General features: G+C 42.4%; 1 protein-coding gene across 1 annotated transcript in view; it reads left to right on the forward strand.

The window, feature by feature from the left end:
* ABCA1 (ATP binding cassette subfamily A member 1) overlaps nucleotides 1-23509 on the forward strand; it is a 147696-nt gene that overhangs the window by 112515 nt on the left and 11672 nt on the right. The window contains exons 26-42 of the mRNA XM_055271609.2: nucleotides 1454-1502; nucleotides 1698-1811; nucleotides 3204-3352; nucleotides 5003-5127; nucleotides 6543-6641; nucleotides 9671-9860; nucleotides 11378-11472; nucleotides 12793-12825; nucleotides 13947-14052; nucleotides 15527-15601; nucleotides 16124-16293; nucleotides 17523-17700; nucleotides 19682-19797; nucleotides 19910-20054; nucleotides 21590-21713; nucleotides 22800-22929; nucleotides 23194-23314. Coding sequence (XP_055127584.1) covers nucleotides 1454-1502; nucleotides 1698-1811; nucleotides 3204-3352; nucleotides 5003-5127; nucleotides 6543-6641; nucleotides 9671-9860; nucleotides 11378-11472; nucleotides 12793-12825; nucleotides 13947-14052; nucleotides 15527-15601; nucleotides 16124-16293; nucleotides 17523-17700; nucleotides 19682-19797; nucleotides 19910-20054; nucleotides 21590-21713; nucleotides 22800-22929; nucleotides 23194-23314 — 2019 coding nt within the window. The remainder of the gene's footprint in view (nucleotides 1-1453; nucleotides 1503-1697; nucleotides 1812-3203; nucleotides 3353-5002; nucleotides 5128-6542; nucleotides 6642-9670; nucleotides 9861-11377; nucleotides 11473-12792; nucleotides 12826-13946; nucleotides 14053-15526; nucleotides 15602-16123; nucleotides 16294-17522; nucleotides 17701-19681; nucleotides 19798-19909; nucleotides 20055-21589; nucleotides 21714-22799; nucleotides 22930-23193; nucleotides 23315-23509) is intronic.

Raw genomic sequence — 23509 nt, forward strand, 5'->3', positions numbered from 1 at the left:
GAGATTTGTGTGTTGAAACCAGTGGTACCTAACACATTTACATCCCAACCTTAAACTCCTATCCACTTATTTACCCTTTAATGAGCCTCTTTACTCAAGTACAGTGTGAGAACCGGCGGCAGCAGGATCACTTGGGAACTTGTTAGAAATTCAGCACCTTGGGCCCAGCTCAGACCTACTGAATCAGAATCAGGAGCAATTCCCTTGTGTGACTGTGTCACAGCCAGGTATTAACTGGATTCTCATACATAGGAAATGACCAACGTTTATGGATGGATAGTCTACTTGTGCCAGGTGCTGAGATTTGTTTTTTGTTTTTTTTTAATCACTGTGACCTCATTTAATTCTCAAAAAAAGATGAAAAAATGAACACTCAGGAATGCTGACATGAGATTCAGAATCAGGGGTTTGGGGCTTCAAAGTCCATCGTCTCTCTATCCATGTAATACCTCCCCTTAGAGATACAACATCACAGACCTTGAGGGCTGAAGGGGTTATAAAAGCTGTCTGGCCCAGTGGTCTCCAAGTTTGACAGTGCAGCAGAATCACCTGGGGATATTACTAAAAATAAACATACTAAGGTTTGGCTTCAGGGCCTGTGAATCAGAATTTCTGGAGGTAAGGCCTTGAAGTCTGTACTTCTATTGCATACTTTGGATGCAGTGGTCTGTAGACTAGAGTTTGGAAATTATTGCGCTCATTCAGATTCTCTTCTGATGTTTGAATCGCTGCCAACATATTTCTAGTGCTCTATTTCCTCTTGCTCATTCTGTCTTGGATAACTTATCATAGTACTAGCCTACTCAAAGATTTAGAGCCACAGTCCTGAAAGAAGCCACTTGACTCACTCCCTGTAGGTTCAGAACAAATTTCTTCTGCTACAGTGTCCTACTGTCATAGCTTTTTTTTTTTAAATTTTTTAAATTTTTGATGAGACTGGAGTTTTGTTCTTATTGCCCAAGCTGGAGTGCAGTGGTGCGATCTTGGCTCACTGCAACCTCCACCTCCCGGGTTGAAGCGATTCTCCTGCCTCAGCCTCCCAAATAGCTGGGATTACAAGCATGTGCTACCACGCCCAGCTTATTTTGTATTTTTAGTAGAGACGGGTTTTCTGCATGTTGGTCAGGCTGGTCTCGAGCTCCGGACCTCAGGTGATCTGCCCGCTTTGGCCTCCCAAAGTGCTGGGATTATAGGCCTGAGCCACCGTGCTCAGCCATAGCTTTAATTTGAAAATGATTGTCTAGATTGATAGCTCTCCCCACTGAGGAAATGTTCTCTGGCAAAAACGGCTTTTCTCCCAAGTGACTCTGATAAAGTGTTATTGAGAAATGTGGCTTCTACTTTCTCTGTTTTAAGGGGCTAACGTGCCACTCAGTAATATAATAATCATGGCAGTGGTGACTACTCTCGTAATGTTGGTGCTTATAATGTTCTCATGTCTCTCATTTTCCAGATATTCCTCAAGGTGGCCGAAGAGAGTGGGGTGGATGCTGAGACCTCAGGTAACTGCCTTGATGGGCAATGACACACTTAAGATAGTGCCTCCTGCTGGCTTTCTCAGCGCACGAGTATTGTTCCTTTCCCTTTGAATTGTTCTGTTGCATTCTCATTTGTAGAGTGTAGGTTTGTTGCAGATGGGGAAGGTTTGTTTTGTTGTAAATAAAATAAAGTATGGGATTCTTTCCTTGTGCCTTCAGATGGTACCTTGCCAGCAAGACGAAACAGGTGGGCCTTCGGGGACAAGCAGAGCTGTCTTCGCCCGTTCACTGAAGACGATGCTGCTGATCCAAATGATTCCGACATAGACCCAGGTCTGTTAGGGCAGGGCCAAATAGTGTCCCACTGTTTGAATGTGAAATTCTCTCTCATGCTGTCAGCTGTTTTCTTTGGATGGCCTTTAGCCAAGGTGATAGATCCCTACAGAGTCCAAAGAGAAGTGAGGAAATGATAAAAGCCACTTGTTCTTTGCAGCATCGTGCATGTGATCAAACCTGAAGGAGCCTATCCATATCACTTCCTTTAAAGACGTAAAGATGGTGCCTCAGTCCTCTGAACCCATGTATTTATTATCTTTTCTGCAGGGTCCTAGTTTCTTGTATACATTAGCTGTTTAGTTGTTGAACAAATATTCATTCGAGTAGATGAGTGATTTTGAAAGAGTCAGAAAGGGGAATTTGCTGTTAAATTGTACCCTAAAACTTAGGTATTTGAGGCTGGGCCTGGTGGCTCATGCCTGTAATCCCAGTGCTTTGAGAGGCTGAGGTGGGTAGATCACCTGAGGTCAGGAGTTTGAGACCAGCCTGACCAACAAGGTGAAACCCCGTCTCTACTAAATACAAAAAATTGGCTGAGTGTGGTGGCACATGCCTGTGATCCCAGCTACTTGGGAGGCTGAGGCAGGAGAATCGCTTGAACCCGGGAGGCAGAGGTTGCAGTGAGCCAAGATTGCACCATTGCACTCCAGACTGGGCAACAAGAGTGAAAACTCCATCTCAAAAAAGAACAAAAAAGACTTAGATATTTTGGATGAGTGTGTCTTTGTGTGTTTAACTGAGATGGAGAGGAGAGATAAGACATCAAACAAATATTGTTAAGATGTAAAAGCACATCAGTTAGGTATCATTAGTTTAGGACAAGGATTTCTAGAAAATTTTTAGGAACAGAAAACTTTCCAGTTCTCTCACCCCTGCTCACAAGAGTGTATGGCTCTTACATTATATATAATTGCCTGACTTCATACAGTATCAGTACTTAGATCATTTGAAATGTGTCCACGTTTTACCAAAATATAATAGGGTGACAAGCTGAGATGCTAATTGCCATTGTGTGTTCTCAAATATGTCAAGCTATGTACATGACCTGTTTCATAGAATAGTCTATAAGAAATTGATGACTTGATTCATCCGAATGGCTGGCTATAACACCTGGTTACACATGAACACCTCTTTTCAGTTGTCTCAAGACACTTTTGTTTTCTGTACTTATCAGACAAGGACTGAAAGGCAGAGACTGCTACTGTTAGACATTTTGAGTCATAACTTTTCCTTGGACATAGCTTTGTCATGAAAGCCCTTTACTTCTGAGAAACTTTTATCTTCAGACACATGCCTCCAAGATAGTTGTTGAAGACACCAGAAGAAGGAGCGTGGCAATTCCGAAAACACGTAAGATAATAGGTAACCTTCAATGTTGGCTTCTTGCAGAATCCAGAGAGACAGACTTGCTCAGTGGGATGGATGGCAAAGGCTCCTACCAGGTGAAAGGCTGGAAACTTACACAGCAACAGTTTGTGGCCCTTTTGTGGAAGAGACTGCTAATTGCCAGACGGAGTCGGAAAGGATTTTTTGCTCAGGTGAGATGTGCTGTTTTCGCCAGAGACTCTGGCTTCATGGGTAGGCTGCAGGCTCTGTGACCAGTGAAGGCAGGATAGCATCCTGGTCAAGATATGGATGCCGGAGACAGATTTGTCTGTATTTCAGTCCCAGTTCTATTCCTTGCCAGTAGTGTATCTGCTGGCAAGTTACTTCTCTATACCTCAATCTCCTCATCTGTAAAATGGGGATAATAATATTACCTGCAATACAGGGTTGTTAGGAAAATAAAAATGAATAGGTGCTTAGAATGGGGCCTGACATTAGTAAGTGCTTAGTTTTGTGTGTGTATATGTTATTTTTATTTTGGAGGAGAACATAGAAAGGACAAGTGTAGAAAAACTGGTTGGGTGTATTCAGCTGTCATAACATGACAGTTGTTATGCCCAGATGCACTTGACATGTGAACTTACTAGAAACATGATTTTTCTCTGAGTTGATGTTTAACTCAAACTGATAGAAAAGATAGATCAGAATATAGTTGGCCAACAGAGAAGACTTGTTACACTGTTACCTGCATGTCAGTGTTTGCATGCTAACTTGCTTAGTTAGAAGGGTTAAATTTTTTCACTCTATAAAATCAAGAAATGTAGAGAAAAGGTCTGCACAGAGTCTTCCATATTGATGATGTCGATATTGTTAAGAGCCGGTTTGGAGCATACAGAGCTGGAGTTGAATCCTGACTTTGCTACTTATTGGCTATATGACCTTGGGCAAGCTGCTTAGTCTCTCTGATCCTCAGTTACCTTTGTTTGTTGATGATGACCATTGATCACGCAACCATAAATAATGACAACACAGAGATAATTCTCATTATAGTAGTTATTATACAGAATTATTCACTCAATGTTAATTTTCTGCATTGAAATCCCAGAACATTAGAATTGGGGGCATTATTTGAATCTTTAAGGTTATAAGGGATACATTTCTCAACAATAAATGGAAGGAGCTTTGGGTTAACTTATAAAGTATACCCAAGTCATTTTTTTTTTTTCAGAGAAGATATGGTAGAAAGTCTTAGGAGGTTGAAGAAGGAATTGGATATTTATTCTTTCTAAGACTATCGCAGGAGATAATGACTACGGTTGTCCGTGATTGGAGCCGTTGCTGCAGAGTTGGTTTTATTATAGTGTAGGATTTGAATGGGCCATGTGTTCTCAGACCTCAGATTAAAATGAGAAAACTGAGGCCAGTGGGGAGAGTGACTTCACATGGGTGCACTTGTACTAGAGACAGAACCAGGATTCAGGACTTCTGGCCCCTGGTCCTGGGTTCATGGCCTAATGTAGTCTTTCTCAGTCTTCAGGAGGAAGAAGGGCAGGACCCAGTGTTCTGAGTCACCCTGAATGTGAGCACTATTTACTTTGTGAACTTCTTGGCTTAGTGCCTATGCCAGGTGGCCATGGCCTCTGGCCTTGTGTTGCCAGAGAAAAGGTTTAATTTTCAGGCTCCATTGCTTCCCAGCTGCCAAGAATGCGTTGGTGCAGCACAGTCCCAGGCCCTGCACTCCTCATTGCCGTGCTGGTTGGTTGGGGAGGCTGGCTGGACTCGTAGGGATTTGCCCCTTGGCCTTGTTTCTAACACTTGCCATTTCCTGCTGTCCCCTTGCCCCCTCCACTGCCTGGGTAAAGATTGTCTTGCCAGCTGTGTTTGTCTGCATTGCCCTTGTGTTCAGCCTGATCGTGCCACCCTTTGGCAAGTACCCCAGCCTGGAACTTCAGCCTTGGATGTACAACGAACAGTACACATTTGTCAGGTATGTTTGTCTTCTACGTCCCAGGAGGGGGTAAGATTCAAGCAGACCAAAGATGTTTACGAGGGTCAAAGGAATAGACTTCAGAATTACACAGTGGAAAGAATTTTACTGCTGTGGCTCAAGTGCCTGTATAAGCTAATACTGCATGCATAGAACAGCAGCGAACTAACCCTGAATAATAGGCCAGTCTTCTGTTGAGCCTTTCAGCCTCTCTCCTCTTTATCCTACTGTTGTCAGGAACAGCCACATGTGTTTTAGGTAAAATAATCCACCCTTGCAAAAATCCATGATTAAGTTATAAAATATTTGGATTTGTGGAGCTGTATTTTAATTCTGTAATTGAGTCACAGGGCACACTGTCAAAGCATAGAACCTCCAGAGACTTGTTTTCTGCAAAGTATAATTCATGTAATTATTATCTATTCTGTTATATTTGGGATGTTAGGTAGTGTTTGTTCTTTAGATAAAAATATCCCCCACTCCGTAACAATACATTACATCAAAGAAAAGGACAGAGGATTTTTCTGGGTCTTGTTAGCAGGAGCTTTCTTCAGTCCTGAAGGATTTGTAGACCTGTAGATGGGGGAACTGTATCAGTGATACAAAAGGGAAGCATTAAAAAAAAAATATATATATATATATATTTATATAAATATATATTTATATATATATTTATATAAATATATATTTATATATATATTTATATATATATTTATATAAATATATATATTTATATATATATTTATATATATATTTATATAAATATATATATTTATATAAATATATATATATTTATATATATTTATATATATTTATATAAATATATATTTATATATATGTAAATGTGAGTTGGCCTCTTTTTCTCTAAGCCCACATTTTCTTCTTACATAGTTCAGGTTTACTTTATTTTTTCCTTTCCAGCTGCTGACCCTGTATTGCCTGTAGTTGTGGAACATAGCATGTGTTTGTGACCTGTGCCTGTTATTTTTGTGCTTTCTAGTTGTGCATGCAAAGAGTACAAAGTTTTCTTGCCCTTTCTTGGAAAATCCTGTTTGTCTGTGCCAAAGGGATAATTGTAAAAGCACTTTTTAAAATATTTAATGAATTAATTTTCTTCAAATTAAAAAAATATATAAATGTATATGTGTATGTACATGTGTGTACACATACACACCTTTATACATATAGCCCATTTATACAAACTCCACTTTGGGGTGCTCTATGTCACCCTGATGCCGAATACAGGGCCAGAGGCTGAGATCCTTCTGGGTGGTTTCCGTGTTTTGTTCATTTCTGTTTTAAGAGCCTGTCACAGAGAAATGCTTCCTAAAATGTTTAATTTATAAAAACATTTTTATCTCTTGATTACTGGTTTTAATGAATTACTAAGCTGGCTGCCTCTCATGTACCCACAGCAATGATGCTCCTGAGGACACGGGAACCCTGGAACTCTTAAACGCCCTCACGAAAGACCCTGGCTTCGGGACCCGCTGTATGGAAGGAAACCCAATCCCGTGAGTGCCACTTTAGCCATAAGCAGGCTTCTTGTGCTTGTCGCCTGGTTTGATTTCTAATATGCTGCATTTATCAACTGCATGCCACACTGTGACCGCCAGCATTTGCCCTTTGAATTATTATTATGTTTTAATTACAAAAAGCCAAGGTAGTAACCGAACTAAATTATCTAGGAACAAACGTTTGGAGAGTCTTCTAACACCGTGCAAAGCACATCATTACAGACATTTGTTTACTGATTTAGAACATTAATATTTAATTTAAATAGCACTTTACACTTACTGATCAAACGCTTTTCCTTTCTTTCTCTCCCAGCCCCTGTACTTAAGTGCTTCAATAGACTCTCATTATATACGATTTTCAGGTTTTGTTTATCAGCTTCTTCGCTTTTATAATCTGAAAAGATGGCATATGAATTTTTATAAAAAGGGATACTTTCTTCTTCTCAAATTGTATATTTTTATTGTACTTTCCTTCAAAACCCCCTTTTAAAAAGTAAGCAGTGGATAAATAAATTCAGCAAAGCATCCATATGACTCTTAAGTGAGTGTGGGGGAAGAGAGGTCACCAGAGCACCATGAGTGAAGATGGTGGAGAGGTGAGGATCTTAGGAGGCAGTGCTCGAGGCTGGTAGAGGTGGGTTAGTGTTTCTAGGTTTAGGCAGAATCTCAGCTGAGGTCATGAAACAACAGTGATCTGTGAAAAATTATGGCAAGGTGGGAAGGTGCTGGAGAATTGGAGAGAGGGGCAAACTTGACTTTCAAATTTTATTGGGAAGATGGGTGACTCTGCACACCACAGAACAGTGAACACGATAACCTGTTTATACAAGGTTCTAGAGCATATTTCTAAATTACTGTGTGCTTGTTCGTTCTTAATTAGTATTGGATAGTTACTAAATACTTGTTAGTACTTAGTAGTTAGTACATAATGGGTGGTAAATCCTAGCAGCCAATATTGGTTCCCAAATAACCAGATGACAGGGATAGAGAAGGACACAGACACGGCCTATCTGGATTTCATGGTGCCTTTGATTTTTCACTTGAAGGTTGTGTAGGGAAGATAGAAGCATGAGATGAGATAATAACATAGTTATCTGGATTCACCACTGGCCAGCTGAACCATATGAACTCATGGATTGATGCTAGCTTAGGAAGGCTCTGTAGGAGCCAGAACTGGGCTGAGAGCCAGCCCGTAGAGACAAAAGAGGCCCGGCCCTCACATCAGAGGGTTCAAACATGATGTCTGAGCCCCACCTACAGTCTGCCAGAGGTGGTTGGAAGGAAGAGCCTTTATCCTTACAACTCTTACTGAAATTCAAATTTTTAGGTTTTGCAAAAAAAATGGCGGACCTGAAGGAAATTTGACAGGAGCAGGTCTCAGCTGTATTTAAATTTGTCTCAGCCAATCCCCTTTTGAATGTTCAGAGTGTAAGCTTCAGGAGGGCAGCGTGTCTTAGTGTGACTTTCTAGTCAGTTCAGGTGCTTTAAGGAGACAATTAGAGATCAATCTGGAAAACTGTTCATCTGAATTTTTAATACTTAAGAATACAATAAGAAATAGTTAAAAATATATATTTATATAATATGTGTGTGTGTATGTGTGTGTGTATATATATATATATATATATATTTTTTTTTTTTTTTTTGAGACTGAGTCTTGCTCTGTTGCCCAGGCTCGAGTGCAGTAGCTCAAGCTTGGCTCACTGCCACCTCTGCCTCCCAGGTTCAAGTGATTCTCCTGCCTCAGCCTCCTGAGTAGCTGGGATTAAAAGCATGTACCACCACACCGGCTAATTTTTCTAATTTTAGTAGAGACGGAGTTTCACCATGTTGGACAGGATGGTCTTGAACTCCCGACTTAGTGATCCACCCGCCTTCACCTCCCAAAGTTCTGGGATTACAGGCATGAGCCATCGTGTCTGGCAATTATATTTAATATTTAATAATAAATAATTGCTGTAGCTTTACTTTAAATTGTGGAATTCTGAAACTGGAAGGGAACTGGAAATGACTTGTTGAATCAAGTCATTTTAAACTTTTATTTTGCCAGTGGAAAAAATAAGTCCCCAAAAGAGCAGGGGACCTGCTGATGTCCCACAGTAATTCAGAGCTGGAGACGAGGTTAAAGGCTTTGTGTCTTATCTCCAGGGAAAATTTGTAGACAGCGTAGCTCTTCACGTGACAAGCACTCTCACCCCAGTCATCCCCCAATTCTCTACTCACCTGAGAACATAAATTGGATCTTGCCACTCTCTACTCATTTTTCAGCACGTCGAGCGTAAGATCCAGACTCTTTCCCAGGCCTCTCTCATCTGGCTCCTCTCCTCCTTGTTTGTCGTTACTCTTCTTCGTAGCTTATCCTACTCCAGCCATGTTGTCTTCCTGTTATTCCGAAAAAATAGAAACGTATTTCTTTCTAGGGCCTTTGTACCTGCACTTGCCATCACTTTTGCTCAGAATGTTCTTTTCACCAAATCTTTGCCCAGCTTGTTGTCCATCATTGTTTATGTTTTGGCTGAAATGTCTTCTCTTCAGTAGGTTCATTCTCCCCAGTCACTGTCTTTTTATTTTGCTTTATTTTGGGTCATCTAAGATTATCTTATTAGTTTATTTGTTGTTCGACTCCTCCATGGGCGTACACCTCCATGAAGGCAGGTATTTTCACCTTAGGCCCTCGAATATACTGGACAGCATCTGGCATGTAGTAGATGCTCAATGAATATTTGTTGTGTGAGCAAATGGTTGGTTGATTGGATTGAACTGAGTTCAGTATGTAAACATTTAGGGCCTCTTTGCATTCTATTTTACTTATGTATAAAATGATACATAATGATGATATAAATGATATCACAGCATACAAGGCTATTGTGGGATCAAGCAATCAAATGAGATCATGCTTGTCTTTTCCAAATGGTGAGGGAATAGATGCATGTTTGTGGTGGTTATGGAATGATCCTGTGCTCCTGAGGCAACAGAAAGGCCAGGCCCTCTCAGGTAATCCTATTCTTGCTGTCTTCCCTTTGCAGAAACATGCCCTGCCAGGCAGGGGAGGAAGAGTGGACCACTGCCCCAGTTCCCCAGACCATCATGGACCTCTTCCAGAATGGGAACTGGACAATGCAGAACCCTTCACCTGCATGCCAGTGTAGCAGCGACAAAATCAAGAAGATGCTGCCAGTGTGTCCCCCAGGGGCAGGGGGGCTGCCTCCTCCACAAGTGAGTCACTTTCAGGGTGTGATTGGGCAGACGGGGTGCAGGATGGGCTGGTAGCTTCCACTTGGAAGCAGGAATGAGTGAGATATCATGTTGGGAGGGTCTGTTTCAGTCTTCTTTCTTTTTTGTTTTTTTTTTTTGAGGTGGAGTCTTGCTCTGTCACCCAGGCTAGAGTGCAGTGGCATGATCTTGTCTCACTGCAACCTCCAACTCCCAGGTTCAAGCAATTCTCCTGCCTCAGCCTCCCAAGTAGCTGGGATTACAGGCACGCACCACCATGTCCGGCTGATTTTTGTGTTTTTAGTAGAGATAGGGTTTTGCCATGTTGGCTAGGCTGGTCTGGAACTCCTGACCTCAGGTGATCCACCCGCCTCAGCCTCCCAAAGTGCTGGGATTACAGGCGTGAGCCACTGCACCCAGCCCTGTTTCAGTCTTTAACTTGCTTCTTATCATAGGAAAAAAGATGTGAGTTTTGAGGGGAGAAGGTTTAGACCACACTGTGCTCATCCCTGTCCCACAGCAGTAAAGTCACAGGACAGACTGTGACAGGCCTGGCTTCCAACCTTGGCTCTGCAACAAATGAGCTGGTAGCCTTTGACAGGCCTGGGCCTGTTTCTTCACCTCTGAATTAGGGAAGCTGGACCAGAAAACTCCTGTGGATCTTGTCAACTCTGGTATTCTTAAAGACTCTGGGAAGGAGTCCTGAGCCATTTTTTTTTTCTTGAGAATTTCAGGAAGAGGAGTGCTTATGATAGGTCTCTGCTGCTTTTATCAGCAACCAAACTGCAGGATGAGGACAAGCAATTCTAAATGAGTACAAGAACTGAAAGAAGTCTTGGTTACCACTCTTGAATATAATAGCTAGGCCAGGTGCGGGGTGGCTCACACCTGTAATCTTAGTATTTTGGGATGCCGAGGTGGACTGATCACCTAAGGTCAGGAGTTTGAAACCAGCTTGGCCAATGTGGTGAAACGCTGTCTCTACTAAAAATTCAAAAATTATCCAGGCATGATGGCACATGCCTGTAATCCCAGTTACTTGGGAGGCTGAGGCAGGAGAACTGCTTGAATCTGGGAGGTGGAGGTCGCAGGGAGCCAAAATTGCACCACTGCACTCCAGCCTGAGCAACACAGCAAAACTGCATATCAAAAAATAAAATGAATAAAATAACAGCTAATCTAGTCATCAGTATAACTCCGGTGAACAGAAGATTTATTAGGCATAGTGAATAATGGTGCTTCCTAAAAATCTCTTGACTACAAAGAATCTCATTTCAATGTTTATTGTTTAGATGTTCAGAATAAATTCTTGGGAAAGACCTTGGCTTGATGTAAGTGAATTACCAGTGCCGAGGGCAGGGTGAACCAAGTCTCAGTGCTGGTTGACTGAGGGCAGTGTCTGGGACCTGTAGTCAGGTTTCCAGTCACACTGTGGACATGGTCACTGTTGTCCTTGATTTGTTTTCTGTTTCAATTCTTGTCTATAAAGACCCGTATGCTTGGTTTTCATGTGATGACAGAGAAAACAAAACACTGCAGATATCCTTCAGGACCTGACGGGAAGAAACATTTCGGATTATCTGGTGAAGACGTATGTGCAGATCATAGCCAAAAGGTGACTTTTTACTAAACTTGGCCCCTGCCTTATTATTACTAATTAGAGGAATTAAAGACCTACAAATAACAGACTGGAACAGTGGGGGAAATGCCAGATTATGGCCTGATTCTGTCTATGGGAAGTTTAGGATATTATCCCAAACTAGAAAAGATGACGAGAGAGACTGTGAACATTCAGTTGTCAGCTTCAAGGCTGAGGCAGCCTGGTCTAGAATGAAAATAGAAATGGATTCAAAGTCAAATTCTGCCACTTAGTAGCACCTTGACCAGGTAACTGGTTATCCTTTTAAGGCCTTAGTTTATCTAAATTGTGATATTAACGTTGCTCTTTCAAGTTTGTCATGGGGACTAAATTAAATGATGTACATAGGGTGCCTTGGGTACTCTCTGATAGGGGACTCCATGATAATTTGTGGTCTCGTGGAGGGAGCCCTGGGAAGGTTTAGGAGCCTGCCTTGGCTGTGGAGCCTTGGGAGAGCCTTCTAGCTTCCCGGGACATGGCAGCCTAGTGTTGAATGCTTGGCTCAGCAAATGTTTGTTCTGGTTTCCTTCCCATCAACTTGGTCGGTTGGGGTCTTTCACTTAGGAGTTTCTCAGTGACTTTAAATGGCACGGGCATGCTGGAATGATAGTGACCATGAGTTTCCAAGAAAGAAGCATAACTTCTCCATATGTCATCCACAATTGAAATATTATTGTTAATTGAAAAAGCTTCTAGGCCGGGCACGGTGGCTCATGCCTGTAATCCCAGCACTTTAGGAGGCCAAGGCGGGTGGATCACTTGAGGTCAGGAGTTTGAGACCAGCCTGGCCAACATGGGGAAACCCATCTCTACTAAAAGTACAAAATAAGCTGGGCGTGGTGGTGCATGCCTGTAATCCCAGCTACTTGGGAGGCTGAGGCAGGAGAATTGCTTGAACCTGGGAGGTGAGCTTGAACCTTGCAGTGAGCTGAGGTCATGCCATTGCACTCCAGCTTGGGCAACAAGAGCAAAACCATCACCAAAAAAAAAAAGAAAAGAAAAGAAAAAAAAAGCTTCTAGTTTGGTTACATCTTGGTCTATAAGATGGTTTGTAAATTGGTTTAACCCAAGGCCTGGTTCTCATATAAGTAATGAGGTATTTATGTTGGAGAGAAGGCTGGAAGAGGCCTGAACACAGGCTTCTTTTCTCTAGCACAGCCCTACAAAGCCAGCCTGATTCTAGGGTTATTTCTGTCCCTTCCTTATATCCTCAGGTGGATATTTACTCCTTTTGCATCATCAGGAATAGGCTCAGTGCTTTCTTTGAACTGATTTTTTGTTTCTTTGTCTCTGCAGCTTAAAGAACAAGATCTGGGTGAATGAGTTTAGGTAAGTTGCTGTCTTTCTGGCACCTTTAGGTCAGGAGCAGGACGGTGTTGTAGGAGTCTTGGATTGAAGAAAGCCTTGGGGATTGTTTGTCACTCACACACTTGTGGGTGCCATCTCACCGTGAGGAGGCCAGAAGCCCTGTGAACATGTGGAGCACACGGGGCACAGACAGATTTAGATTAGGCCTGCTTTATAGAGTTTCTGCCTAGAGCATCGTGGCTCAGTGCCCAGCAGCCCCTCCAGAGGCCTCTGAAATATTTGATGTACTGATTTCCTTGAGGAGAATCAGAAATCTCCTGCAGGTGTCTAGGGATTTCAAGTAAGTAGTGTTGTGAGGGGAATACATACTTGTACTTTCCCCCCAAACCAGATTCCCAAGGCTTCTTAAGGACTCAAGGACAATTTCTAGGCATTTAGCAAGGGACTAAGAAAGTCTTAGAGGAAATAAGAAGCGCCAAAACCATCTCTTTGCACTGTATTTCAACCGATTTGTCCATCTGGGTTTTGAAGGAACAGGTGGGACTGGGGACAGAAGAGTTCTTAAAGCCAGTTTGTCCATCATGGAAAATGAGATCGGTGATGTGGCTACCTCACGGGGCCCGAAGGCTCCTTGTTACTGATTTCCACCTTTTCTCTCTGCCTTTCCCCAAGGGCCAGGACCCCTGGATCTCTGGGCAGAGCAGACACAGGCCCCTATAATAGCCCCCATGCTAGAAAGGAGCCAGAGCCTGTGTATAAGGCCAGCGCAGCCTACTCTGGATAGTGCAGGATTCCCACTTTGCCAACTCCCCATCTGCTTTCCTCCAGACCACGTTCACGCCCGAGCTGCTGGGTCGGAGGAGCATCTGTGAGATGAAACACCATTCTTTCCTCGATGTCTCAGCTATCTAACTGTGTGTGTAATCAGGCCAGGTCCTCCCTGCTGGGCAGAAAACATGGGAGTTAAGAGATTGCTAAGATTTATTAGAGGAAGCTGACGTGTAACTTCTCTGAGGCAAAATTTAGCCCTCCTTTGAATAGGAATTTGACTCAGTGAACCTTGTACACACTCGCACTGAGTCTGCTGCTGATGATACTGTGCATCCCACTGTCTGGGTTTTAATGTCAGGCTGTTCTTTTAGGTATGGCGGCTTTTCCCTGGGTGTCGGTAATACTCAGGCACTTCCTCCGAGTCAAGAAGTTAATGATGCCATCAAACAAATGAAGAAACACCTAAAGCTGGCCAAGGTACAATATCTATCGTAAGATGTGTCAGGAAAAATGGGCATGTAGCTGCTGGGATATAGGAGTAGTTGGCAGGTTAAACGGATCACCTGGGAGCTCATTGTTCTGAATATGTTGGCATACAGAGCCATCTTTGGCATTTAGTGATTTGAGCCAGACAAAACTGAATTACTTAGTTGTACGTTTAAAAGTGTAGGTCAAAAACAAATCCAGAGGCCAGGAGCCGTGGCTTATGCTTGTAATCCTAGCACTTTGAGAGGCCGAAGCGGGTGGATCACTTGAGGTCAGCTGTTCGAGACCAGCCTGGCCTACATGACGAAACCCCATATCTACTAAAAATACAAAAAAATTAGCTGGGCTTGGTGGCACACACCTGTAATCCCAGCTACTTGGGAGGCTGAGGCAGGAGAATCGCTTGAATCCTGTAGGCAGAGGTTGCAGTGAGCCAAGATCTCACTGTGGCACTCCAGCCTGGGCAACAAGAGCAAAACTCCATCTCAAAAAAAAAATTTAAAAAATCCAGAGATTTAAAAGCTCTCAGAGGCCAGGCACGGTGGCTTACACCTGTAATCCCAGCACTTTGGGAGGCTGAGGCGGGGGGGATCACAAGGTCAGGAGTTTGAGACCAGCCTGGCCAACATGGTGAATGAAACCCCGTCTCTGCCAAAAACATAGAAAAATTAGCCGGGCATGGTGGCGTGCGCCTGTAATCCCAGCTACTCGGGAGGCTGAGGTGAGAGAATTGCTTGAACCCAGGAGCCAGAGGTTGCAGTGAGCCCACTGCACTCCAGCCTGGGTGACAGAGCGAGACTCCGTCTCAAAAAAAGCTCTCAGAACAGCTAGATTTACAAATTTGGCCAGTTGGTAAATAAACTGGGTTTCAAACGTACTTTGCTGAAACAATCACTGACTAAATAGGAAATGAATCTTTTTTTTTTTTTTAAGCTGGCAAGCTGGTCTGCAGGACCTGATAAGGACTCACTTCATTTCTCTGTGTCTCAGGTTTACCATTTTTAAGTGAGAATTAAGGGGCTCTGATAAAATGGACCCTAGGATTGTGGACAGCAGTGATAGTCGTAGAGTCCACAACTCTGCTTTTGAGTGATGGTCCCATGTATCTGGCACATCTGCCGGCAGAGCGTGGTTCTGGCTCTTCAGATGATGCTGGTGGAGCACTTTGAGGAGTCCTCACCCCACTGTGATAACCAGACATTAATATCTTGGGGCTTTGCATCCCAGGATTTCTCTGTGATTCCTTCTAGACTTGTGGCATCATGGCAGCATCACTGCTGTAGATTTCTGGTCACTTGGTTCTCAGGAGCCGTTTATTTAGTGGCTTCACATTTAATTTCAGAGAACAAGGAAATAGTGGTATTGCTTTTCACAGGGCCGTCCTGTTGCCCACAGGTTCCAGATTGACAGTTGCCCCTTATCTATGTGAACAGTCACAACTGAGGCAGCTTTCTGTTGTTTACAGGACAGTTCTGCCGATCGATTTCTCAACAGCTTGGGAAGGTTTATGACAGGACTGGACACCAAAAATAATGTCAAGGTAAACCACTGTCTTTGTTCTAGTAGCTTTTTGATGAACAATAATCCTTATGTTTCCTGGAATACTTTCAATTCATGGTAAAGTTGGCAGGGGCATTCACAACAGAAAAGAGCAAACTGTTAAGTTTACCAGTGAGGCAGTATGGTATAGTGTAGTGATTCAGAGAATTTGCTTTGCCACCAGCCATACCAGGTAACCTTGACTAAGTTACTTAACCTGTCTAAGCCTCAGTTCCCTCATCTGTGAAATGGAGACAATAGTCTTGGCTACCTCCAAACTGTTGTGAGAATTCAATGAGTTAAAGGTATAAGGTCCTCACCACAGCGCCTTCCCACATAGTCAGTGATAAACTGTGTCCTGAACACTATAATTACTTTGCCATGTTCTCTGATCATAGTGTTTTGCCTTGGTAGGTGACCAGAATTTCCTTCTGAGGTTTATGGGCATGGTTGGTGTTTGTGCACGTGCCTGCAGGAGCAGGGTTTGGGGGCATTACCTTGTACCTGGTATGTTTTCTTTCAGGTGTGGTTCAATAACAAGGGCTGGCATGCAATCAGCTCTTTCCTGAATGTCATCAACAATGCCATTCTCCGGGCCAACCTGCAAAAGGGAGAGAACCCTAGCCATTATGGAATTACTGCTTTCAATCATCCCCTGAATCTCACCAAGCAGCAGCTCTCCGAGGTGGCTCTGTAAGTGTAGCTGTGTCTGAATGGATGGAGTGGGGCAAGGAGAGGGTCATGGAGGAGGGGAGAAAAATATGAAGCTCATTGTAGGGGAACAGCTGCACAGACCGTTACATTATGATAAATCTGGGTTGATCCAGGCTCTGGGCAGAAGTGATAAGTTTACAAATTGGCTGGTTGGGCTTCTTGAACTGCAGAAGAGAAAATGACACTGATATGTAAAATCATTTAGTGAATTCATATAAAGTAAGTCCAAAAATTGTTAATTAAATTATAATTTAATTATAAGTGTTTAATCAGTTTGATTTGTTTAAAAACCACTGTTTTAAACTTGGTGGAATATGTTTTTATTAGCTTGTACCTTTAATGCCTAAATTAAGCTCTGTGTGTGTGTGTGTGTGTGTGTGTGTGTGTATGTGTGAAGTTTAAAGCCAGGATGGGCTAGTTTAAAGTATGCAGCCTTTGGAGTCATACAGATCTGGGTTTGAATCTGGTCTCTAAACTTTATAGATGTATAATATTAAATGAGGCAGTTCATGTAAATTGCCAAGGCCAGCACTCAGCACAGAGTTGATATTTCGCACACATTAGATACCTTTCCTGTATATGGAGCATGGCAGGTCCTGTTTCTGCTTTACTCCTACAGGATACTAATATAGGGCACTAGGATCTTTATACCAAGACCCCGTGTAATGGGCTTATAAGACCATTCTTCTTATAAGAATCTGACGTAATTTTTGTATGTGTTAGATCAATAGGCTACATACTGTTATTTTCAAGTTGATTTACAGCCAGAAATATTAATTTATTTGAGTAGTTACAGAGTAATATTTCTGCTCTCAATTAGTTTTCAAGCCCCACTGGTCCTTTGTGTGTGAAAATTTACAACTTACTGCTCTTACAAGGTCACGAATAGTGGACCAAAGTGAATACCATTAACCACTCTGACTTCCTTCATTAGTTTTATTGTGGCAGTGGACTCTTTTGACCTCAGTAATATCAATTTGGCATTTACATTGTCATATTTTTAGACTTAAAAATGATCATCTTAACCCTGAATAAAATGTGTCTGGTGAACAGATGTTTTTCCTTGGGCTGTGCCTCAGGTATCTCTGTGTGTGTGTGTGTGTGTGTGTGTGTGTGTGTGTGTGTGTGTGTGTGTGTCCATGTCCTCACTGATTGGGCCCCAACTGCAACAAAGACCCCTCAGATTTTCACACCCTTTTTCTTTCCAGGATGACCACATCAGTGGATGTCCTTGTGTCCATCTGCGTCATCTTTGCGATGTCCTTCGTCCCAGCCAGCTTTGTCGTATTCCTGATCCAGGAGCGGGTCAGCAAAGCAAAACACCTGCAGTTCATCAGTGGAGTGAAGCCTGTCATCTACTGGCTCTCTAATTTTGTCTGGGATATGGTAAGGACACAGGCCTGCTGTATCTTTCTAATGTCTGTCAGGGCCATGGATTGATATGGATAAGAAAGAAAGAGCCCTGGCTATCATCAGGAAATATTCCAGCTACTCTAAAGATGTATGAAAAAGGAATAGCCAGAGGCAGGTGATCACTTTCATGACACCAGACACAGCATTGGGTACCAGAGTTCATGTCACACCGGAGGGAAAAATCTGTACACAATGATGAAAATTAATACCACTACCACTTAAGTTCCTATGTGAGAACTTTCCCAAGAATCAGAGAGATGCAAGTCAAAACTCCAAATCAATGCTTCTAACTTCTCTGATGGGTTTTAACCTCCAGAGTCAGAATGTTCTTTGCCTTACTAGGAAAGCCATTTGTCGTTTGAAAACTATATACATTTTATCAGCAGCTTATCCATCCGTTGCAAATATGTTTTTGTGCCTGCTACAATATATTACTTCTATTTGGACCAGTATGGGGGACTTGAAGGAATTCTGAAGTTCTATTTATTGTAAAGTACAGTTGAAATATAGCTCCCTGTAACTTCCATTAATTATAAGCTACACAGAGCAAATCTAATTCTTCTCCCACTGAACAAGTCCCTGGATATTTAAAAACAACTTTCATACTCTCATTTTACCTGAGTATTCCCCAGATAAGATGATATATGAGAATACACCTTGTAACCTCCGAAGCACTGTACAAATGTGAGCAATGGTGGTGGAGATGATGATGAGGTGTTTGCTGTTTATACCAAGCCTCTTAGACTTTGTCACTCTTCTGATACGATTGTCCTTGTATGGCTATGCTCTATATTGTTAATGTCCCTTTTCAAAAGCAAAGCCAAGAATTAACCTTGTGTTCAGGCTGTGGTCTGAATGGTTATGAGTCCAGAGGGAGTTAATCTTTAGCCCACACTTCTATTACTGCAGCACAAAGATTTTGCATTTTGGAAGGAGCACTGTCTTACTGGCAGCTTAGTGGTAAACCAAAACTTCCATTTCACACAAATGATTGTGAAATTCAGGTCTCCTTCATTCTATACAAATTCATTTGATTTTTTTGAAACTAAACTTTATATTTATCCGTATTAAATTACATGTGTTTTATTTTTGTTTTATCTTGATTCAGTAATTACTCCATTCAGTAAACACAGACTGAGTGCTATGTGTCTGACTTAATGCCAGGCATAGGTGATTCAGAGATGAAAAGTCAAGTCCCTGAACCCATCTCTTATCTTCCTGGGTATTATCTGTCCCTCCCTGCTTTAGAGCTCCTGAAATTTGCTAGAAGCGTGTCTTCATCTAAGTTATTGATAAACACATCAAGTAGGATTGGACTGAGGCAGAGCCCTGTAGTCTGAAGCTGCAGTTCTTCTAGCAGCTGACAAGCCCACTATCACTTCCCTGCCTGTGCTTTGCTCTGCCAGCTGTGAATTCTCATAATTGTCCTATCGTCAAGTCTTTGTTTCTGCATTTTACTGCTTGATACACTGTTAGGACAGACTTTAAAATTATTCTCAGTGCGATGAAACTATTCTGACATTCATGTTATGAGCAGTTACCTCATAAATAGATTACACGTGAGATTGAACTTGGGCAGACTATAATATAGCATTAATGATGAAACAGACACAATCATCTTCGGGAAGAAGAATGGAAGCTTATTTGCTGCCTGTGAAATTGAAATTACTCTGACTGGGAATCCATCGTTCAGTAAGTTTACTGAGCGTGACACCTTGGCTTGGCTGTTGGAAAGACAGAAAGGGCATGTAGTTTATAAAATCAGCCAGGGGGAAAATGCTTGTCAAAATGTATTGTCCAGTATTTTGATTAATAGTTTATGTGGCTTCATTAATTCAGAGTTACTCTGCAATATGTTTATCTGCCCTTTCTTGTCTGATAATGGTGAAGACTTGTGTGATGCGTTGTATATTTGATTTAGGGGTAAACTGTATGTCTTTGTTTTCACTTTTAGTGCAATTACGTTGTCCCTGCCACACTGGTCATTATCATCTTCATCTGCTTCCAGCAGAAGTCCTATGTGTCCTCCACCAATCTGCCTGTGCTAGCCCTTCTACTTTTGCTGTATGGGTAAGTCACCTCTGAGTGAGGGAGCTGCACAGTGGATAAGGCATTTGGTGCCCAGTGTCAGAAGGAGGGCAGGGGACTCTCAGTAGACACTCATCTTCTTGTGTCTCAACAGGTGGTCAATCACACCTCTCATGTACCCAGCCTCCTTTGTGTTCAAGATCCCCAGCACAGCCTATGTGGTGCTCACCAGCGTGAACCTCTTCATTGGCATCAATGGCAGCGTGGCCACCTTTGTGCTGGAGCTCTTCACCGACAATGTGAGTCATGCAGAGAGAACACTCCCGCTGGGATGAGCATCTCTGGGAGCCAGAGGACAGTGCTCAATTTTGATCTTATTCCACTTGTCAGTGGTATTGACGCTGCTGACTGCCTTGTCCCGTCTTCAGAGTCTGTCTTCCCTGAGAAGGCAAAGCACCTTTCTTTCTTGCTGTGCCTTACATTTTGCTGGTCAAGCCTTTCGGTTTCTTTTGACAGTTTTTTTTACTCCTTTCTTTTTTCAATGTTGCCGTTACCAAGAGTAGCTCCTCTGCCTTCCACTTTACACACGAGAGCTGGGCGACACCATTCAATTCCAAGGCTTTTACCATCACCTCTCTCGGTGTTTTTATTGTCATCTCTAAGATCTATGCCTTTAGCCTTGATCGTAACCTTGAACTCTAATCTCACATTCTCACTTGCCTAGTGGAATGCTCCATTTAGATGGCATACAGATACCTCAAACTGGACATGTCCTAGTTTTCTTTCCCCGGAACTTAATGCTTTTCTTGCCATCCCTGTCACACTCAGTGGCACTACCATCCACTCGGTTGCCCAAGCTGGCTCTTAGACTTATCCTAGATGCTTGCTTTGCTGTTGCAGATTTCCCACATTCAACTGGTGATGTTGTCAGTTCTTCCAGGTGTGGACCTCTCAAATAAGGCTTCCTCTCCATTCCGATTGTCATTGCCTTTGTCCAGACACAGTACACAGGGCCTTTTACAGTTGCACAACTCTTCCTGTCCATACCCACCACACCCTTTCCCAGCTGTAAGCTTCAGATGAGTTGTCCCCGACCACCATGCTCCTGTAGGCCTGGCTTGAAATGTCCTTCTTCTGTCCCAGGGTCTGGTAGTATATCCCTTGTCCTTCAAGATTTAGCTAAAATGTGAAGCTTTCCTTACCTGCTGGGAGGCGTTCTCTCTTTTCTCTGTGCTCTCAGAGTCCTCAGTCCATGCCTCCAGTACAGCGCACATGCACTTACATGGTAATTTCCTGTTTACATACTTTTCCTACTCGGAGTGGAGTCTGTTTCTTACTAACTTTTGCCTCTCCCATGTCCTAGCACAGTGCATCCAGCATATAGCCCCTTACTCAGTTGGTAGATATTTGGCCACTGTTGCCTTGTGGGATCATAAGTTCTGATGTATTCGAGAAGAATTTCTAAAATTCTAACAAACTCCCGAAACTCAACTATTGACCCAGACATGAGCAATTTGCTTTTAAAATGCTGAGGGATTTTTAATGGATTTGCTTCTAATTAAATCTAGCCTGTTTCTAAGCTTCATTCATTATTTCTCCATACTCAGAGCATTTCTCCAGATTTTCTAAAGAATAGAATTTTATTGCTACGTATCATCAACTATGCCCGCTGCTATTTAATTGGTATCTGAATTAAAAGGTCCGGTTTGTCCCTAGAGAATCAAATTTTTTCTTCACTCCCATATTTCAGAATTCGATACATTTTTAGGATAAACCATGAATGACATCCGTTTCTTCTCCCTCGCCCTCCCTTCCCTCCCATTTTTTTTTTTAGAAGCTGAATAATATCAATGATATCCTGAAGTCTGTGTTCTTGATCTTCCCGCATTTTTGCCTGGGACGAGGCCTCATTGACATGGTGAAAAACCAGGCAATGGCTGATGCCCTGGAAAGGTTTGGTGAGTGAAGCAGTGGCTGCTGGATGCTTTAATGGAGATGGCACTCTGCATAGGCCTTGGTACCCTGAACTTTGTTTTGGAAAGAAGCAGGTCACTAAGCAGGGGATGTTCCCGCACCCCCATGCCCAGTGATAGGGCTCATGCCAACACAGCTGGTTGTGGCATGGGTTTTGTGACACAACTGTTTGTCTGTGTCTCTGATAGCACTGAGAAAAGTGAAAGGGCAGTTTTGAAGTTAAGGAAGATAGTGGCATTTGCTTGGATCCATTGGCTCATGCCACTTTCTTGGCTGGTTAGAGGCAATGGAAAATCAAACCACAACTTTGAGAATTAGAAGGTCAGGGAATCAGAAGGAAAGATGCAAACTTTGGCTCTATTAGGCGAATCATGTGCCTGCAGATGAGGTCATATATTATCTTTTACACAGTCTATAAAATGATAATGTATTACATCTTTTTCTACCTTTAGAATGGTTAAAAGTATTTCCCTTGTAGCCATATGGTTATTATTCATCCATTAGATAATATAGTCAAATGGGCCATGTTATTTACTGGACATAGAAGAGGGGCTTTTTTCCAACTTGGGGTACAAAGGAGATTGGTAAGGAATTTAAGGAATGGTTACATGGAACTAGATTTAATTGAATCTAGTGATTTAATTGATTCACTAGGATACATGCTACTGAAAGGGGAATCTGCTTAAAGTGCTTTCTAATATTTCTTATTACTAAAACTTAGAATTTATTAAAAATACTGACTGTAAAAATTACTTGGGTTGTTTGCCTTTTCCAAAGGATTTTTGGCATGTCTCATTAAAAAAAGAAATATTAGATATCTTCAGTGAAGTTAGAAATCGAATACACATTGGCTCTGAAATTCTGATTGATACTGGGTCATAAAAAGTTTTCCCAAATCAGACTTGGCAAGTGATCACTCCCTTGTTACTCTTTTCTCCTTGTCATGGGTGATAGCCATTGGTGTTTATTGGAAGATCGGTGAATTTTAAGGAACATAGGCCCAAATTTGAGGAAGGGCCATGGTTTTTGATCCCTCCATTCTGACTGGATCTCTGCATTGTGTCTACTAGGGGAGAATCGCTTTGTGTCACCATTATCTTGGGACTTGGTGGGACGAAACCTCTTCGCCATGGCCGTGGAAGGGGTGGTATTCTTCCTCATTACTGTTCTGATCCAGTACAGATTCTTCATCAGGCCCAGGTGAGCTTTTTCTTAGAACCCATGGAGCACCTGGTTGAGGGTCACAGAGCAGGCGCACAGGGAAACACTCACCAATGGGAGTTGGATTGAACTGAACTCAAAATATGTGATAAAACTGATTTTCCTGAATTGGGCATCCCACAGCCCCTTCCCTGCCCATCCTGGAAACTGTGGCGGGTTGGTTTTATAATACTCCGTTAGAGACTGAATCTTTGTCCTGAAAAATAGTTTGAAAAGTTCATTTTTCTTATTTTTTCCCCCAAGAGCTGTAAATGCAAAGCTCCCTCCTCTGAATGATGAAGATGAAGATGTGAGGCGGGAAAGACAGAGAATTCTTGATGGTGGAGGCCAGAATGACATCTTAGAAATCAAGGAGTTGACGAAGGTGAGAGAGTACAGGTTACAATAGCTCATCTTCAGTTTTTTTCAGCTTTATGTGCTGTAACCCAGCAGTTTGCTGACTTGCTTAATAAAAGGGCATGTGTTCCCAAAATGTACATCTATACCAAGGTTCTGTCAATTTTATTTTAAAAACACCATGGAGACTTCTTAAAGAATTCTTACTGAGAATTATTTTGTA

The sequence above is a fragment of the Symphalangus syndactylus genome, chromosome 3, assembly GCF_028878055.3.
Source record: "Symphalangus syndactylus isolate Jambi chromosome 3, NHGRI_mSymSyn1-v2.1_pri, whole genome shotgun sequence".
Classification (NCBI taxonomy): Eukaryota; Metazoa; Chordata; class Mammalia; order Primates; family Hylobatidae; genus Symphalangus; species Symphalangus syndactylus.